The 18,501-nt window shown below is 43.7% G+C and overlaps 1 protein-coding gene across 7 annotated transcripts in view; it reads right to left on the bottom strand.

Annotated features, from left to right (window-relative positions):
* Positions 1-1,085: 1,085 nt before the first annotated feature.
* The window catches only part of VWA3B (von Willebrand factor A domain containing 3B), a 202,340-nt gene continuing 184,924 nt past the window's right edge, over positions 1,086-18,501 (bottom strand). For 2 of the 7 annotated variants that reach the window (XM_043603224.1, XM_043603222.1), the window contains exons 24-29: positions 16,824-16,948; positions 15,240-15,377; positions 12,804-12,904; positions 1,975-2,191; positions 1,583-1,818; positions 1,086-1,154 (exon numbers count right to left, since the gene is read on the bottom strand). In XM_043603224.1, the coding sequence (XP_043459159.1) occupies positions 1,681-1,818; positions 1,975-2,191; positions 12,804-12,904; positions 15,240-15,377; positions 16,824-16,948 (719 nt within the window). In that variant the 3' untranslated portion in view covers positions 1,086-1,154; positions 1,583-1,680. Of the gene's footprint in view, positions 1,819-1,974; positions 2,192-12,802; positions 12,905-14,452; positions 14,616-15,239; positions 15,378-16,823; positions 16,949-18,501 lie in introns of those variants that run through there. The other 5 variants (XM_043603225.1, XM_043603223.1, XM_043603226.1 and 2 more) reach the window with 5 other exon arrangements.

Raw genomic sequence — 18,501 nt, forward strand, 5'->3', positions numbered from 1 at the left:
ATTGAATGAATGCATACAGCCTAAGATGAATGCTTGCATGTATGAAGGCATGAATGAATATGACTTGATGAATGGTTTCTTTTCTACCCCACTAGTTCTCCACTGGTCAAACCAAAACTGGATGATTATTCCAGAGCCTATGAGAAACCTCTGAGTTCTGTGGGGAGTCATACTGCTTCTCCACACACTGTCTCCTGTCTTGTTCTGGATCATTTCCTCATTTCTCAATTCCTTCCTCACTACATTACTACTTTACCCTGATGCTGAGCTGATGTTCCTTTTTCTTTCATATTTTTGGAAGGAGATTCCTTCTTTAATTTCTTTGCCATGACCGTGGTGACACCCTAGCTTTCAGGAATATGAACACAATTTTTAATTAGGTTGCAAATTAAAAAAAAAATTTTTTTTTAACATTCATTTTTGAAAGACAGAGAGAGACAGAGTGCGAATGGGGAAGGGGCAGAGAGAGAGGGAGACACAGAATTCGCAGCAGGCTCCAGGCTCCAAGCTGTCAGCATGGAGCCTGATGCGGGGCTCAAACTCACAGACTGCAAGATCATGACCCGAGCCGAAGTCAGCCACCCAACCGACTGAGCCACCCAGGCGCCCTGATTGCAAATTTTTAGAGTATTAGTGGTGATACTCTAAAATCCATCTTTTCCTAGCATCCAATATTTGTTTTATTAATAATCTGTACCCTGGGGTGCCTGGGTGACTCAGCTGGTTGAGCGACTGACTTAGGCTAAGGTCATGGTCTCGCAGATCATGAGTTCGAGCCCCACATCGGGCTCTGTGCTGATATCTCAGAGCTTGGAGCCCGCTTCAGATTCTGTGTCTCCCTCTCTCTTTGCCCCTCCCCTGCTCACACTCTCTCTTTCAAAAATAAATAAACATTAAAAAAATAATCATCTGTACCCTATTATTATGGGACTATTACTGACTAGAAAAAGAATTTGGGAGAGGTATTTCATTTTTGAAATTAGTGAAGCTAATTTCACTAAGGAATTAATGAAAAGAAGTGAATACTTTCATGTCATTGCTAAAATGTGTTCAAAGAAAACAGTAATAAACAAACAATACAATAGTTTTGAAATGTTTCCAATGTAAGAGTTTTTATTGTGGTTCCGCACTCAACTAGAGGTACCTACAACAGACTACAGACAAAAACAATTAGAGAGGGCTCAATAAAAATTGCCAGAAATTAATAATTTTGTTTTGCAGATCTCAGACACATTACTAGATCTTAATTTCAGTGTTAACATTAAGTGATAAAATCCCTAATTTAAATGAGATAATTAATTTAAAACAAGACTGCAGGCTTGGATTATAAGTACATTGCCTTCCAAAAAAAATAGCTGAAAATCCTATGATAGTAATCTGTCAGGTTAAACTTCTGGGCATGATGAATTTACCAAAAGACTGAGTATAATGTGGTGAGGACACAGAAAATAATACGATAAAGAATGGTTAGGAAAAGTCAGAAAACAGCACAAACAGATGGGAGATCTAGGTGGGAGATAACAGGGAAGTGTACCTGTTTTACAAACAGGGTAGGAATGGGTAGGATGAAAGGCAGTCTTACCTCAGCAGAGAGGCTAGTTCCACAGTGTTGACTGGTTGAGGTCTAGGCAGCCCTGGAGGAATGCTGGCTCTCTTAAACATAGTTGCCACTAGACTGCTTTAAGGTTTCTCAGCAGTGGTCCTCAGCCCTTTGCTGCTGTGGGTGGCTCTAGGAGGAAAGGCAGGGCTGCTTGAGGTGGAGGTATGGCAGCGATGGTGTGGCTGGCTGACTCCCAGATCCTGGGCCGAGGATCTTCTCTGGGGAAGTGGATGTCAGCTTTATTTAAGGGTGTTAGAGTTTTTGCCACTCTGGGACCTCAACTGGCCTGGAAACTGGGGAGTGACCTCACGTGCACTATTCTTGAGAGAGGTTTCAGGGTGTTCCGGAGATAGGCGATGTCGTCCCCCGCCTACCTTGGGCTTGGGGTGTTTCTTGGGGTAGGACTCTTGGGACCTGATGCCATAAGAGTCATCAGATTCTGAGGACACCGTTTCCTGGAGAGGCAACCTCTTGGAAGGTTTCTTTTTCTTCTTTCTAGGGTTCTCCGGTCTTAGCTCTTGTAAATCCCCAGTGTCAGTTTCTTTGAGTGGCCATATTAAGAAAGTAGAATTCTTTGTCTTCACATCCTCCCTAGAGAGAGAGAGAGAGAGAGAGAGAGAGAGAGAGAGAGAGAGAATATGCAGGATTACCCTGGTCTTGTTGGCTGCTGTGTCTACAGAGATGTCCAAGCCAGCCCTGCAGTGTTTCTCAGCTCTTGGTCCCTTGGCCTTCTTCCCATGGAATGGAGTTGCAGAGGTCCTGTGGCCCTGATAGTTTGGGCTGCATTTTATTCCATGCAGTTCATTTCCACAGGTCTTTGTGGGAGCCTCACGTGGCATGAAGAATCTAATGTCATTTGGACCTTGTCCTGACCAAGTCAGTGAATGAAGCAACAATTCCTGCCCAAGAAGTCCCTTGGCATGCCTCAGAATTGACCTCTGTCCACCCCAGGATTATAAGCTTGGCCACATCATAGTTCAGTTTATTCCTGACATACTGAACTGGAGCTTGTACAGTAGAAACATTCTTCTACACCCTTAGTTTTCCCTAATTACTGTATGGTGTACCATTAGAAAAATGTCTCCCAAATTCAAAAACAATATGCTTTTTAATTTAACTGACATTGGATTTGACTATGAAGTCATAAAGCTAGTCTTACCATTTAGAAAATATAGTGCACGTGATCAACTAATATTTGACAAGGGAACAAAGAATACTCAATAGGGAAAGACAGTATTTTCAATAAATGGTGTTGAGAAAACTGGAAATCCACATGATCCTATCCTATAACACTCACAAAAATGAACCTGAAATGGAAATAATAAGAACTCAAACCATAAAACTCCTAGAAGATAACATAGGGGAAAAACTCTTTTACACTGGATCTGGCAGTGATTTTTTTTAGATATAACACCAAAAATACAAGCAACAAAAGCAAAAATAAGTGGCACTACATCAAACTGAAAAACGTCTGCACAGCAAAAGAACCAAACAAACAAAGAGGCAACCTAAGAAATTTGCAAACCATACACCAGATAATGGATTAATATCCAAAATATATAAGGAACTCATACAACCTAATATTGAAAAGACTAATAATCCTGCACAATAAATTCTTACTAATTACTAAAAAAAAAAAAAAAAACCCAAACAAATAATCCAATCAAATAATGGGCAGAAGACTTGAACAGTTTTTCCACAAAAGACATACAAATAGCCAAAAGGTACATTAAAATGTGCTCAGTATCACTAATCACAAGAGAAATCAAAATCAAAACTACAATGAGATATTACCTCACACCTGTTAGGATGGCTATTATCAAAAAGACAAGAGATAACAAATGTTGCTGAGGCTGTAGAGAAAAGTGAGCCCTTCTATGCTGTTAATGGGAGTGTAAACTAGTACAGTCACTATGGAAAACAGTATGGAAGCTCCTCAAAAAATTAAAAATGGAACTACAATATGATCTATCAATCCCACTTCTGGGTATATATCCAAAGGCAACTAAATCACTGCCTCAAAGAAATATCTGTAGTCCCATGTTCCACTGCAGCATTATATACAATAGCCAAAATATGGAAACAACATAAGTGTCCATTGGTGGATGAATGGATCAAGAAAATGTTATATGTATTATATATATATATATATATGTATATATATTTTATATACAATGGAATATCATTTAGCTATTAAAAAAACGAAGGAAACCCTGCCATTTGTGACAAGGATAGACTTTGAGGGTGTTATATTAAGTGAAATAAGTCAGAGAAAGACAAATACTGTGTGATCTCACTTATATGTGACATAGAAACAGAGTAAAATGGTGGCTGGCTGCCAGGGACTGGGGGTGGTGAGGGTAGAGGAAATGGGAAGAACATGAAAAATATTTTTTTATCTTATAAAAAAATAAAAGAAAATATATTGGTCAGTTTATTTATCCAGCAATGTTGTATTTCAAAGAAGGTATCTTGGGAACATCATGACTTCATTCTAGCCATGCCCTCATGGCACACCATCTGGGGAACTTGCCTTTTTCAGGGCCTTCAGGGTAAGTTAAAAAACACCAGTTCCCTGGTGTTAAACCTTATTTTGTTCCCATAAGCAGTATCTACCACCTTGCAGCTTTTACTCTGAATAACTTTTGATCACTGCTACTTCAGATCCTCTTGGAAATTACCAAGGAAAAATTAAAAGTGGGAAAATATTTTTAGTTATTTCTAAAAAGAAAATTACATCAATCAAGTTCCTCTTCAAAAGATCAAGATTCACTACATGTGATACTTTTCAAGGATTGGCTCAAAGACTCAGGAGGTAATTCCCAAGAGAGATTTAAAAATGGCCTTTATACCTATTAGGATAGCTGTTGCCAAGAAAAGAAAAAGCAAAGCCAAAAAATAACAGATGTTGGCAAGGATATGGAGAATCTGGAACCTTGTACATTGTTGGTGGGAATATAAAAATGGTAAAGCTGCCATATAAATTGTATGTCAATTTCTCAAAATATTAAAAATAGAATTACCATACGATCCAGCAACTCCACTTCTGTGTATGTATGGACAAGAAGGAAAGCAGGGACTCAAACACCCATGTTCACTGCAGCGTTACTCACAATAGCCAAAAGGTGGAGACAACCCAAGTGTCCACCAACAGATGAATGGATAAACAAACTGTGGTATATAATACAATAAAATCTTATTTAGTCTTAAAAAGGGAGGAGATTCTGACACAGACTATAACATGGATGAACCTTGAATACATTATGCTAAATGAAATGTCAGTCACAAAGGAATGGGGAATTAGTGGTCAATGGGTACAGAGTTGTGGTTTGGGATGATGGAAAAATTTGGGGACTGGCTGACCGTGATGGCTGCACAGCAATGTGAATGTACTTAATGTCACTGAACTGTATGCTTAAAAATGGTTAAAATGATACATTTTATGATATGTGTATTTACCACAAAAAAAAAAATGGCCCAAGCAACAGCAGTAAAATGGGAGAAAGCCTTCTCAGGAGGCCACAAACAAAATTATCTTGAAATATGAGGCCAGCACCTATGCAGATGTGTAAGTTCTGTGAGCTGGGTTTTCAGATTCATCTTGAAATCACATGACAAGGCTGTGACACCACCCCTCCTCTGTGAAATCTAAAATCTTACCTACATTACCATCAACTATTCCTCACATTGCTGCTTCCCTCTGGAATGGACAAAATTGATACGTTCTATTTACTCTTTAGAAATGGTCTCTAAAATTTTCCCATGTACATCTCCCAAGTATCAGGATCGGTTGCAGTCCAGTCCACCTCCTAAAACCTCTCAGAAAGAAGAGCAACGAGGAAGGAGAGAGAGAAAGTAGGGAATAAGGCACCCAAAGAGAAAGGTGGAAGAGAGGCTGACCTACCTACCGGAAGGATACCAGGAAGATGATCATGCAAAGAAACCAGTAAGAAGGGCAGGAAAGACTGAGAAGCAACACATGTCTAGTCTTCAGTGGGAGACTGGTCATATAAGTCACAAACCACCCAGATAATTAAATTCCAGGGAGGCAATAACAAAACAAAACATGTCCCCATCATGCCAAAAGCAAGTAATATATTGTTAAGTGGGGGAAAAAGTCACAAACAACGTATGTGACTAGAAACCTTTCCATCAAATGGTTAACTGTTGCCTCAGGGAAAAGAATTCCAGTAAGATTGTCACTTCTTCCACATTAAAAATTTTTTTATAACTGTCATAAATGGTGAGGGGAAACATAAATTTTTATTTTAAGGAAAAATAATCAACACAGCAGAGAGAATACTCTAGAAGGATACGTGCCAAAATACAAATGGTGATTACTTTTGAAATGTGAAACTATTTTTATATTCTTTTTGCTTTTTTTCATATTCTTTTTGCTTTTAATTTCTAAATTAAAATTATATTAACAATGCATACTTTGGAATAAGAATAAAAATATGCAAGCTGTCATGATCAGAATAAAAAGCAGACCAGAATTTTGATCAAGGAAAGCCTTCATGTCATGTAAGCAGCTACCCCATTTTACTGATGTCAACTAAATTCAAAATATTCCACAGGAAATGTCCCTTTGCAGGAGAGGGGGGGCAGGGTATGTGTGAATCTGATATGAGAGTTCTTATCTGCGCCCCCCTCCCCAGCCCTCCCCATGCCCCTCCACTCTGATTGGCTCAAACCCACTCTGAGGAAGGGGGAAGGTGGCCATGCTCCAGACTGCTAGCCAGTGGACATTATGCATCAGCATGCCTGGAAAGGCGCTGCTAAATGGCTTTCTTTTGCCTCATCTCCTACCAAAACCAAGAAAAATTCAGTGTCCTATTAATTACTTTAGGCTCTAGGTTTGATTAAATAATGTGACAAACAGGTAAAAATTACGTATGTGTGTGTCAGGGGGTGGGGGTAAGGTGAGGGAAGCCAGGCATGGTGACTTCCACTGGCTCTTCAGAAGCAGTGGTTCCACTTTGGGGAGGAAAGTGCTGAGCACGCACTCCACACCTCTTTGGGTCAAAACCCACCTCATTCGCCTGACTAATGCCAGCTTGCCAGTTTGCCCTATCTCACTGGTTTCCTGAGGCCTTGTTTCTATTCTGCTCTAAGTGTCTGTCAGAAAGCCAATCTTAGAATGGGAGGACCTATGGGGTAGGCACCGAATAGATGTCTGGTGAGGACCATGAGATCCCTGAATTTTAACAATGGAAGGAGCAGAAAATGGAGAGACTGATAAGGCTGCTGCCATCCCAATTGTTACCACTGGCCCTCAGGGTTAGAAATCGCTATGATTCTCTATGCTTTCTTATATTAGGGCACTGCAGAATGCTTTCTGAAAATAGGCAATGGCATTTGTCCCTCCAGATAATATGGGACACTCACAGGCAGGGTTTGTTCTTGAACTGCTTTTTTATTAAGGGCTTTGCTCCAGCCTAGGAAATGGGGGTCCTAATCTGACCAGAAGAGACGAGGGAGCTAATGACATACTGAGGCTTAACGATTTTAGATGCACAGCTCCTTCTAAGGGAAAAATAGTCAGGAGTGATGAGGCAAGATTATAGGAAGTGATTCATCTCATGTAATGTCAGAGCCAGCACTGAATCTTGAGGCTTCAATCAAAGACTTAGTATCACTGCTGTCAGGAAGACAATGTGAGGCCACACTACATAGAGGAAAGGGAGGAATGTTAACCAGCACAGAATTATTATTTCCTTTGGGACACATTCTTAAATGGTTTGATGGAAAATGATTAAACTGTTCAAAGAAAGACAATGAGCACTAATACTCAGGAATCAGGAGCTGACCACAAACCTGGACAGCACACATCTGAACTCTAAGAGAGTGGTCTCCCCTCCCATAGACTTGTACACAGCCATGTACCCAAGACCACACAACTACAATCACACATCAAGAAAAGAACAGTCCTTGCCTTCAGGATCTCGCTGCCCAGCAATTTCCTTCAGATGTCCAGTGATTTTTTCGAAATAGAGAAAATGATTAGTTCTCTCTGGTTTTCCTGATCACATTAAAATTTTTTTTGTTTATTTTTGAGAGAGAGAGAGAGACAGAAAGACAGAGTGTGAGCAGGGGAGGGGCAGAGAGAGAGGGACACAGAAGCCTAAGCAGGGTCCAGGCCGGGGCTCGAACTCACAAACCATGAGATCATGACCCAAGCTGAAGTCAGACACTTAACCAACTGAGCCACCCAGGTGCCCTTTCCTGTTCACATTTAGAATGTTGCTAATTTTTTCAAGAAATCCAATTCCCTTAAAGTGAATCTCCTTAAGGAGGAACCTCAGAGGTAATGTGCCCAAACTCTGCTCTGTCAAGAATGGAGAGTGGATCCCAGCTATGCCTGGGAGGCATATTCAGCCAGTTACATGACACCAGGTATGCGATCCAGCTCAAGCCTGCTGGGGCACCTTGCCTGGAGGAACACACAGTCCCCAGCCTGTACTCAACCACCTCACAGCGGGAAGTTGAATAAGGCTTGGTAGAGTCACTTCCTTTCACTGGAGAAAACCAGAAGCCAGAGCACCAAACCCACCAGGCATGCTTCCCCTGTAGCACCCGAGACTGCGGCCTTCTGACAGGAACAGGATCCCAGGAGAGAAGTCCTGCCTGGCAAGGAGGGAGGACACCAAGAAAGGGGAAATTCCTCCTGGTCTGCTTGCATCTTGGAATTAGGAGAAATTACATGTGTATTCTCTAAATGGAGAAAGTTATAGCCAGGTTACGGACGATTTTAACCCAGAACAGACATCTCTATGCCATGAAATGTAGAAAAAACCTCAGGGACATTACTGAAGGTGGGTAAAGCAAGAGCAATCATGTCCCTCCAACAGACACACTCTCAGAAGGCACAGCTCTCTCTCAGCTGTGCTGTCAGAAAATGCATTCAACCATACAGCAAAGAAAAGAGAAAAACCAAACCAGTGCGAGCCACCCGTGATTTCACATTGCAAATATGGAGATACTAAACACTCTCTTCTTTAAGAACTAGTTGTTTGGAATTTAGCAATATGGGGAACATATTGGATGATGGAGGACAAAAGTCCTCAAGAGTCATTTTGGTGTCAAATTTTGAGCTGAAACTTAAACTCTGCATCAGTTTTGGCCATATTCAATCAGGTTTGAACCCTTCACCCTCCAAATACTTCCTTCTTTCACTGTCTGTCACCCTCAGTTAGGAACCAGAAGAGGGGCCTGGGGGAAATACTCTGTCACCCACAACTGGAGGTCTCAAAAAAGAAGAAAAAGAGGAGGTACAGAAGATGGAGAGCTGAATGTCTGGCATCCTGGTCCACCCAGCTGCCTGGGGCCATGTACCCCTTGTCTGACCAACCCCAAATGGACGGTTAGGGTGGATTCAATATTTTAAAGTTAAATTTAGTCAAGTGCTGTTCTGCTGGAGTTGCAAGCTATAGCACATTTCTTTAATCAGCCCATGAAGAAAGCACTGGGATTTTTTTTTTTTTAATGGTCTCATTTCGTATAATGATGTGAAGGCTTACTAAAGATAAATTGAAGGGAGGCGGTACGCTATAGAGTAAGTGAGGATGGGCTCCTGATGAGAAAGGACCTGCCAGAAGGAAATCCCAGAGGAGACAAAATAAGACCTGCACCTTCAGTCTGTGTGCTCACACCTGCTGGCCCTGATTGTACAAACAGAGAGAGATTAAACTCTGAACCTAGTCTGTTGGACATGACCTCTGCTTAAGAAAGTTAAATGTAGTCTCTTGCTAGTGGGGAGGCAGAGAAAAAAAAAACAGTGGAAGTTACCATGGGGAGACTAGAGAGTCAATGAATGCTTCTGCTGTGTAAAGAAAGCCCTAGAAATCTGGGTAGGTAATTAGCAGCTAAGAGCTTTAAATAAGGCCTGGAGCAGGACTAAGATAGAGAACAATTAAAGGCTTTTCTCAACATAGAAAGAATTGAATTTTAATTCTAAAATAGGATTGATAATGTTGAATTTAGTGAAAATGGTCAATACCTAGACATCTTTTCATATTCCTTTAAAATGTACTGTAATTTGGATATGATTTTGAGATTAATAAAACATGTGTTATAATTATAAATGAAACATTATACTCACCTGGAGGAGAATGAAAGATTGTAGTGTATATTTTCAATAATAATACCTAGGGAAAGATGCTCTATGAAACCATGCACCTCTCAAGGAACAATGCTGGGCATCCACTAATATTTGTTCACTGGGTCATTCTTCATTGGGCGTATCCTATGAGCTGGACCTTGGCAACTATGATCTAGAAGTGGATAGAACCTGACATCTGCTTTCAAGGACTCATGCATAATGGGAGTGAGAAATTAAGAAAGTACATGGCCAACACAAGGGAAAATTTCTGTAATGAAACCGCTACATGATGCAGTGAGATCACCTCACTGCATAGAAGGGCTAGAGTCTCAGATCATGACATAGTGATGGTGATGCTTGAGTTCAATGTTAGAGTGCCCTAGTGGCCAAGGACAAAGAATAACATTCCAGGGGGAGGGAATGCTTAGCTTATGCAAAGCACAAATCCCTGAAAAAGCATGGTGTGGGGGGGAAAGTTTTGCATGGTTAGTGTGCAGGGGGCTTGTGAGAAGTTGGTTGTGGGGTGGCTAGGGAGAAGTGAGGCTAGGGAGGCAGGCCTGAATCAGATCCACAAGAGGCTAAGCTACAATAATAAGATGGGCTAGATGGGTGATGGGTAGTAAGGAGGGCACTTGTGATGAGCACTGGCTGTCGTATGTAAGCGATAAATCACTGAATTCTACTCCTGAAACCAATATTGCACTGTAAGTTAACTAACTAAAATTAAAACAAAAGAAAACAAAAAGCAGAAGGGGCCTAGGAGGGGGACTCTGAAGGGTTTTTTAAGTAGGGGAGGGGCAGGAGCAGATTTCCACACAAGGAAGATTCCTCTGCTCAGCCTTTCTAGAAGCGGGCTGGGACTGTAGCAGGAGGAGGCCAAAGGCAGGGGCCTCAGGAAATGAGACACCTGACCTAAGGCAGTCCAGATCCAGTAGAGCTGAGCAGTATTTGCAAGTTAGATCAATACAACTTGGAGACCAATGGGGAGTAGTGGGTGAAGGGCAAGAAGAAGCCAAGGATGACTACCAGATGCTGCTTGGACAACTCCATGAACTGGTGGGTGGAAGAGAGAACTAAGTCAGGGAAGGCAGAGATGAGAGCGGGTCTGTGGAGAGTTTTAGATGTGCTGAATTTGAGATTCTGTACCCTCAGGTGAATGGCTGGAAGTAATAGGATTCCCGCCAGGGCCTGACCACCTACTTTACCCCAAGCATGCAACAGACCATCTCCAATCTTCACCTGTGAGCAAACAAGTTCCTAGATGATAAGCAACCTGCCCAAGGACACAAAATAAGTGAGGATGGGGCTGGGACAGGCACTCAGGTTTTAGTTTCCAAGGCCCTTCCCACTATAGTTATCAGCCATGTCTGCACATTACAACCAGCAGGGGAGCTTTTAGAAAAGCCCATCCTGGGTTCCACTCTCAGACACTACCATCCTGATGTCAGAGGATAGGAATGTTGTGGGGTGGAGAGGGAGATACGAGGTCCTTAGTGTAAATGGAGTCGTGGAAGCAAGGGATGTGGGTGAAATGAGTGAGGCAGGGAAGAAATCCAGAGGGAGGAGCCATGACAGGCCTCAAGAGATGGAGGGGTGGTTGACAGTGGTAAATAGACTGAAACAGCCCACACACTCAGTGTGAGCATGTGAGAGGTCTTGAGTGGCCGCTGTGGGAATAGCTTCACACAGGGGTAAGGGAGGGAGCCAATACCCAAGGCTAAGGAGGGGGAAGAGGAGGCAAGAGAGAGGAGACATCAGCCCATGAGACTGCCACATAGAGAGCAGCTGTGAAGGGAGGGAGCATGCCAGGTCACATGGCAGAACTAAGGGAGCTCTATGGATTTAGGACCGGGTGTGTGCATGCATGCATGTTAGGGGAGGCAAAGTTGGGTTTTTGCTGAGGTGAAGGAATCAGGAGAGGAGCTAGGGAGATAGGAGAGAATCCATGATAACTGATGGAGCAAGGACTGGGTAGTGGGGAAGGCCTTTGGAGTCTGGTGGGCAGGTCAGCCTTGGACAAGAGAAGGGATTTTGACATCAGGGAGAAAGAAGTTTCCACAAGCCTAGAGGTGGAGGAAAAGGAGTGGAGGAGAGACACCTGATGGTTTCTGCTTATGAAGTACAAGGTGATGCCATCAGGAGAATGAAGGTTGGCACCCATGACAACCCACAAACTCCAAGTGAAGTTGGAGGGTGTTTTCATGATCCCTTTCCCTAACCCTTGCTCCTTCCCTCACCCTTCATCTCCAAAGTCATGGCTCCGACTCCAACTGTGATGCCCCTCATCGGCCCCAAGGACTTGGGTTTTTGCCTGCTTTCAAGGCTTGCATTTCTTCTTACTGACTTTAACCTATCTTTCCAGCTTTTAACAATACTATTTCCTCAGACAAAAATGGATTCACCCCACTGTAGCCCCTGGAAACTGCCACTTACCCACTCACCCATGCTCACCTGGGCACAGGGCACCAGGGCCAACACCTTACTCTCACCCTCCAGCAAGGGGAGAGGCAGATGGTCCTAACTGAAACTTAATCTAACCTTTGCTTTAGAGTGAGACTTCGTTAGAAGGCTTTGAACCCTTACAAATAAAAGGGGAATAATTTCTTCATGCCCATGACAGGATTGAATACTTTTCTGAGGAGTCAGTAAAATAATGTTGCATTTGAGATTAGAAGCAGACAGACAAATAATCAGCAAGTAAGAGGTATGATGTTGAAGGAATAATAATCATAAAACCACATTTTAGGGGCACCTAGGTGCCTCAGTTGGTTAAGTGTCCGACTTTGGCTCAGGTCATGATCATGCGGTCTGTGAGTTCGAGCCCTGTGTGGGCTCTACGCTGGCAGCTCGGAGCCTGAAGCCTGTTTTGGATTCTGTGTCTCCCTCTCTCTGCCCCTCCCCTGCTCGCGCTCTGTCTCTCTCTCTCAAAAGTAAACAAACATTAAAACAAAAACAAAATAACCACATTTTAAGCAGGAGGTCCTCCACTTCTGCTTTTCTCCCCAAGTATTTATAGAGATCATGAATCCCAACCCAGAAACAGATTAAAGGTGCAAAGATAGAAATAAAATTCAGGGAGTATAAAAAGTTGGGTCTACTTACACTTTTGGATCCTCCTGAATTGGGGGTGATTTTATATGAGAGCAAGAGAGAGCATACTTGTTCTGGCTGATCTTAATAAGTGCACTCCGAGGGCAAAATTCCTGTAATAATACCAAAAGGGTTCACACAACTTAAGTCAGAAATGTCCACAATTTAGATGTAATTTTGTTTAGCTCAACCCATTATAAGAGCTGCTAGCCACTCTCCTATTCAGAGTGACATTTAAGAGGGCAGTCAAATTGCAAAACCTAGCTTGATAATCACATGCTGAATGAAAGTCATCGCTGAGTGCTCTCATTTCTCATTTCTCGTGTCTCCATATCCTGGATCACATGCCAAGGCCATCCACACAAGATGCACATGACTGCCCACGCACATGCCCATGCATGCCCACACATCCCTCAACAGAACCACCTTCCTTTCTACCTTTACTTCAGCCTTGGCCACCTCTTTCCTGGACTCAGAAACTATGACCACCACCCCGGGCTTAATGTGCCGCCATCAGCCCCATGAATCTCTATCAGAATGGTCTTCAATGTCTATCCCCCTGACCATGCTGCTTTAGTCTCTAGGGCCTTGCTGTCATGTGGGTAAATTCCAAGGTCCCTCCTGGACTTTGAAGCTCTTTCTCAGGGATCAACTCTCCCCACACCCTAGGGCATGCTCAGGGACATCTCTTCAAATGTCCCTTGATTTGCTTTCCCCTCTCTTGCCTAGGAGACATCCCCAGAGCTGGTGCTGCATATCAGAAAAGCTTCCTGCGATAGGGTGTCTGGGTGGCTCAATTGGCTAAGTGTCCAACTTTGGCTAAGGTCATGATCTAACGGTCTGTGAGTTCAAGCCCCACATCGGGTTCTGTGCTGACAGCTCGGAGCCTGGAGCCTACTTCGTATTCTGTCTCTCTCTCTCTCTGCCCCTCCCCTGCTCATGTTCTGTCTCTCTGTTGCTCTTTCTCTCAAAAAATAAATATTAAACATTAAAAAGAAAAAAGCTTCCAGCCTGCTGCCCTGCCAGATGTCTGTTTATTATCATCTAAATAGCTCTCAGAAAGTCTATTTTCTCAAAGTTTTTTTTTTTTTTTCTCCTCGGTTGATGAGAAGGTGCCCCTTTCTCTTTCTTGTTCTGTCAGATTGGATATAGTGCTTCTAGGGCCTCTGGCTCTCCTGGTCTTCACTTCTTGCCCTTAATTTTAAAATTTATTTACCACGACTCCTCCTCTGATGAATACACCTCATATTATAGTCAAGAATTGACTGGTTATTTATATTCTGTATACTAGACAGTTGGGCAAAGAGATTTATTCAGAATGTAGGCTGTGGAGCCAGATTGCCTGGGTTCAAATGCTCATTGTCCCACTTACCCTGTGTGTGACTTAATCTCTCTGCTTCAGTTTCTTTATCTCAAAACGGGGATAGTAAATGTACCTGCTCACAGTGTTTTGAGCATTCAATTGTTCATTACATATAAAGTACCTGGATTAGTATCTGTGGCACATAGTAGGTGCTTAATAAAGTTAGCCACTAGTATTTTGCTTCTTCCTTTTTGCTTGCTGGTCTAATTTCCAGGCATATTAAATGGTCCATCAAGACAATGTTATTTCCATTAGCAACGTTATTCATTTAAGAATTTAAAAAAGCAATTTTGAGAACCTTCATCAGGTGCTGTGCTGGGGCTACAAAGATGAATAGGTCACTGTCCCTGCCTTCCTGCCTTTAAGGAACTGGGAGGTTGGTGAGGAAGCCAGTGTGGGAAGAGGGACCCCTGAGGGCCTCAGCAGGAAGTTTGGCAGAGTCTTTCTGGTGACAGGAGTTTCTGTGGAAAGAAGATAGGGAGGGTGGTCCAGGAAGAGGGAAAGACTAGGGGCTTAGAGAAGCCAACAGTGTTCAGGAAGCAGTGAGTCTTCCACGGGGCTGGGGCCATGATGGGATCAGGCTGGGCTTTTTCTTGAGGTTGATGAGAAGCATGTGTGCGTTGCGGGAAGGGGGGGGGGACATCAGGCAGACAAGTGACATCATCAGATCTGTAAACTAATGAAGGGCTTTCTAAAGCATTTAGGGAAATTCATAAGGAGGACAGGGAGGGGAATGTAAGGTCAGAACAGGCTAGTAGCAGCAGGCAAGGAAGAGAGAGAGAAAGGTGCTGTAGGAACCTGGGGAGGACAGTAAAGAACCGGCATGAGCCTCCCCAGCTGTCAAATGCGGAATGACAGCCAAAAAGGCCATTTGATGAAGGAGACAGGAGCCATGGTGACCTTACTAAGGGTAGATTTTGTGTTGAAGACTGGATGTGCAAAGGGAACATGTACAGCCAAGGAAATCATTCCTTCAGTATGTCTGGCAGAGCCAGGAAAGAGAGGCATTGCCCTGGAGAGTGGGGGTAAAAGAAGCTACCTTCTGCCTAGTGAGAAAGCCCTTTCCTCCCTGAAAGCCTACTTACTCTCCGGTTGTTACACTTCAAAACTGTGTAGAATTTATCTTCGGCCATATCCTGATTCGGAAGTGCTATGACAATGGCAGGGACATAGAAGTCAAATCCGTTGGGTATCACAATTTTGGCAAAGACATAATCTCCAACCTGTAGATGAGAACATTATGCCATAGCAAATATTTTAAAACACCCCAAGATGATGAGCAAGTACTGATGCTACAATTCAAACACATATTTTTTTCTCTACTAAGAAAGAATCAATGGTTTCAAACTTCTCCAGGCTCACTGGGCCACACCCAGAATTCTGTGATCAGTTTGGGGGAGCCCCATTTTAGCAGGACTTCTTCACCTGACAAGGATCCTGGGGATGGCCAGCAAGATGCAAGATGGCCAGAGGTCTGGAAACCATATCCTACAAAGACTGGTTAAAGTAACCTATTTCACATAAAGACAAGGAGGGATACAAACAGTGTCCTCATTGATCTGAAGGGCCGTCACCAAAAGGAAAGGAGGTTTGTTTAATGTTGCCCCCAAGCACACGCCTGGAATCCATGGGCAAAAGTTACAAAGAGACAGCTTCTGGAAGAAGGGAAGTCTTGTGAAGGGGCATGCAGAGGCTGCTGGGCACTTGTCAGATGGACAGGACCATCTGTCAGGGACAGAGTGCACCGACAGGCGCTCTGGGTCAGCTCAGGGAGGTGGCAGCAGACAACCAACATGGAATCCTGGGAGTGCTCACGGCGCTTTTCCTCCCAGCTCCCCATCCAAGGAATGGCAGTGGTGGAAGTCTGGGAGGCTGTCGGTCTACTCTCTGGCCTGGGCACTGAGATGCAGGTAGTGGCAGGAGGATGGGACAGAGGCTGCACAGCTTTTATGAATTCATATGCAGAGGAGAGCACATCAGCCCAGCTCACCTGTGGAATGCATGTTCAGGTGTAACTGCATTATGGTATCAAGGTCTGGCATTAACTGACTACAATGTCAAGGAAAGTGCTACTTCTGCCCTTGTTATTAAATCTGTTTTAATATAATCTTTTGCAGTTAAAAGTTTCAAGGGCAGTTGTTGGGGCACCTGGGTGGCTCAGTCAGTTAAGCGTCTGACTCTTGATTTCGGCTCAGGTTGTGATCTTGCAGTTCATGAGTTTGAGCCCCGCATCGGGCTCTGCGCTGAGGCAGAGCCTGCTTGGGATTCTCTCCATCTCTCTCTGCCCCTTCACCACTTGCACGTGCACTTTCTCTCTCAAAATAAATAAACTAAAAAATAATAAAGTTTTAAGGGAGTTAGCAGTTATAGCAACTCCCTTCCACGACCATCTTCTGTAAAGTGACAAGGGCCACAGGTGCTAATGCAAGCCAGTCTGTGCAGTCATGAGACTACCCAATAGAGGGTTAGCAGATGAAAGTGGAGCAAGAAAGTCACCAGGCAAGAGGCCAGAGGAACAGGGGCCACTGCTTCTCCTGCTCAAACACAAGCTCCCAAGAGGAGCCCAACCAGATGTTTAGCAAAGGCCCAACAGTGGCCTCACCATCCCATTATCCACAACTGTGGGGATGGTGGAAAGTGCCCCTGGAGAAGATCGCTGTAGCAGGTACCTGGAGCAGCGGGCAAGGCATGGCACCCCCGACAGGCGTGATGAATGAGGTGGGCACAACCTTGGTGTCTCCATACCTGAAGCCCACCAGTGCATGGGTGGGGCTCACACACTTCTTCACAACCCCTGAAAGGAATCAGATTAAAATATAAAGACAAATCATGCCTATTTCCTTAGGCTCGCCCCATCTTGGCAATCCCAGTCATCTTCCTTGGATACAAGCCGCACCCGCACCCCCACCTCAGCCAGAGGGCTCTCCTGTACTTAGGCTGGAGAAAAGGGAACGTGCCCCTGTTGAGGCCCTCAGCAAAAATGTGGCCCATTCTCAGTGGTCAGGAGACTGCAGAAATACCCCAAGTAGGTAGGTCAGTTCATGGGGTGAAAGACACAGGAGTAGTTCTCAATCTTTACTCCAAACAGGAATTGCTCTAGCTGGAGACTGGATCTTTTTACCTTTGGCTGTAAGAACTTTCTCATATTCACAGCCCAGCTTAAATTCCATCTCCTGAAAAAAGGCTTTAGCTTTGCTTCACCAAAAGCAGCCCCTCTACCTGCCCCACTCCCCTGAAAGTCATCTTGCACACCTATTCATCATATTCTCTCCTTCCTTCAGCCTCAGGTTTCTTTCTTGTCCCCTGTGCTAATTCTTGCCCTTATGAATTTCTGCTAAGGTTTCTAAATGGCTGTTAAAGTTTTAAAATTGCAAGCAGCTCCCTTGATGCCCAGGAGAAGACAGGAGTTGTTTCTATCTCCTAAGAGAAGCTTTCACATGGGATGACACAAAAACTCCTTACATGCACTTGACACTTCCCAATTCAGAAAATACTGTACATCACCATATGTAAAAAAATTTTTAAATGTTTATTTATTTTTGAGAGAGAGGGGGAGGGAGAGAGAGAGTGGGGGAGGAGCAGAGAGAGAGGGAGACACAGAACCCGAAGTAGGCTCCAGGCTCTGAGCCGTCAGCACAGAGCCCGATGTGGGGCTCAAACTCATGAACCATGAGATCATGAGCTGAAGTCAGACGCTTAATCAACTGAGCCACCCAGGAACCCCTGTACATGACCATATTTAATCTATATAACAACCTTATAGGGATTCTAATTGTTTTAAATCTCATTCAGAAAGATAAAGATAAACTGAGGCTCAGAGAATTTCAGTGATTCCAGTCACATGGCTACTAGAGGAGAAAGGCAGACTTCAAATAAATAAAAACTTGGAATTTTCTGACCCTAAATCATTATACCCGAGAAGGTATTCAGGTCCCCCCTCCCACCTCTGCCACCTGCTTTTTTCTTCCATTATAACTTGTTTCTCTGGCACAGTGCAGAAGATTTTTGCAATTCAAGACTTTTCATCATCGTGAATTTCCTCAAGTAAATGCTTCTTGAAGGACAGGAAGGATGACCCAGTTCCTGCAAATAGGGACTTAAAATAAGGTATTGAAATGTGTCTTCCTCCTTGCCTTTCATCATGCTGATGAGCCAGGCTATCAGCTTGTCACTTCCATTCTGAACAATGCAGTCATTCCTTAACTAGATAATCCACGCTGACCCTGGGAGAGAGTCAGCCACACAGAAATCCCTGCCCTGATTGCCAAGGACGGCAGCTACAACCAGGCCAGCTTTCCTCCAGGCCAGCTCTGCTCCAGCTCCTGGTCTGAAGCAACAGATATTCTG

The sequence above is a fragment of the Prionailurus bengalensis genome, chromosome A3 (genome assembly GCF_016509475.1).
Source record: "Prionailurus bengalensis isolate Pbe53 chromosome A3, Fcat_Pben_1.1_paternal_pri, whole genome shotgun sequence".
In the NCBI taxonomy this organism is placed as follows: domain Eukaryota; kingdom Metazoa; phylum Chordata; class Mammalia; order Carnivora; family Felidae; genus Prionailurus; species Prionailurus bengalensis.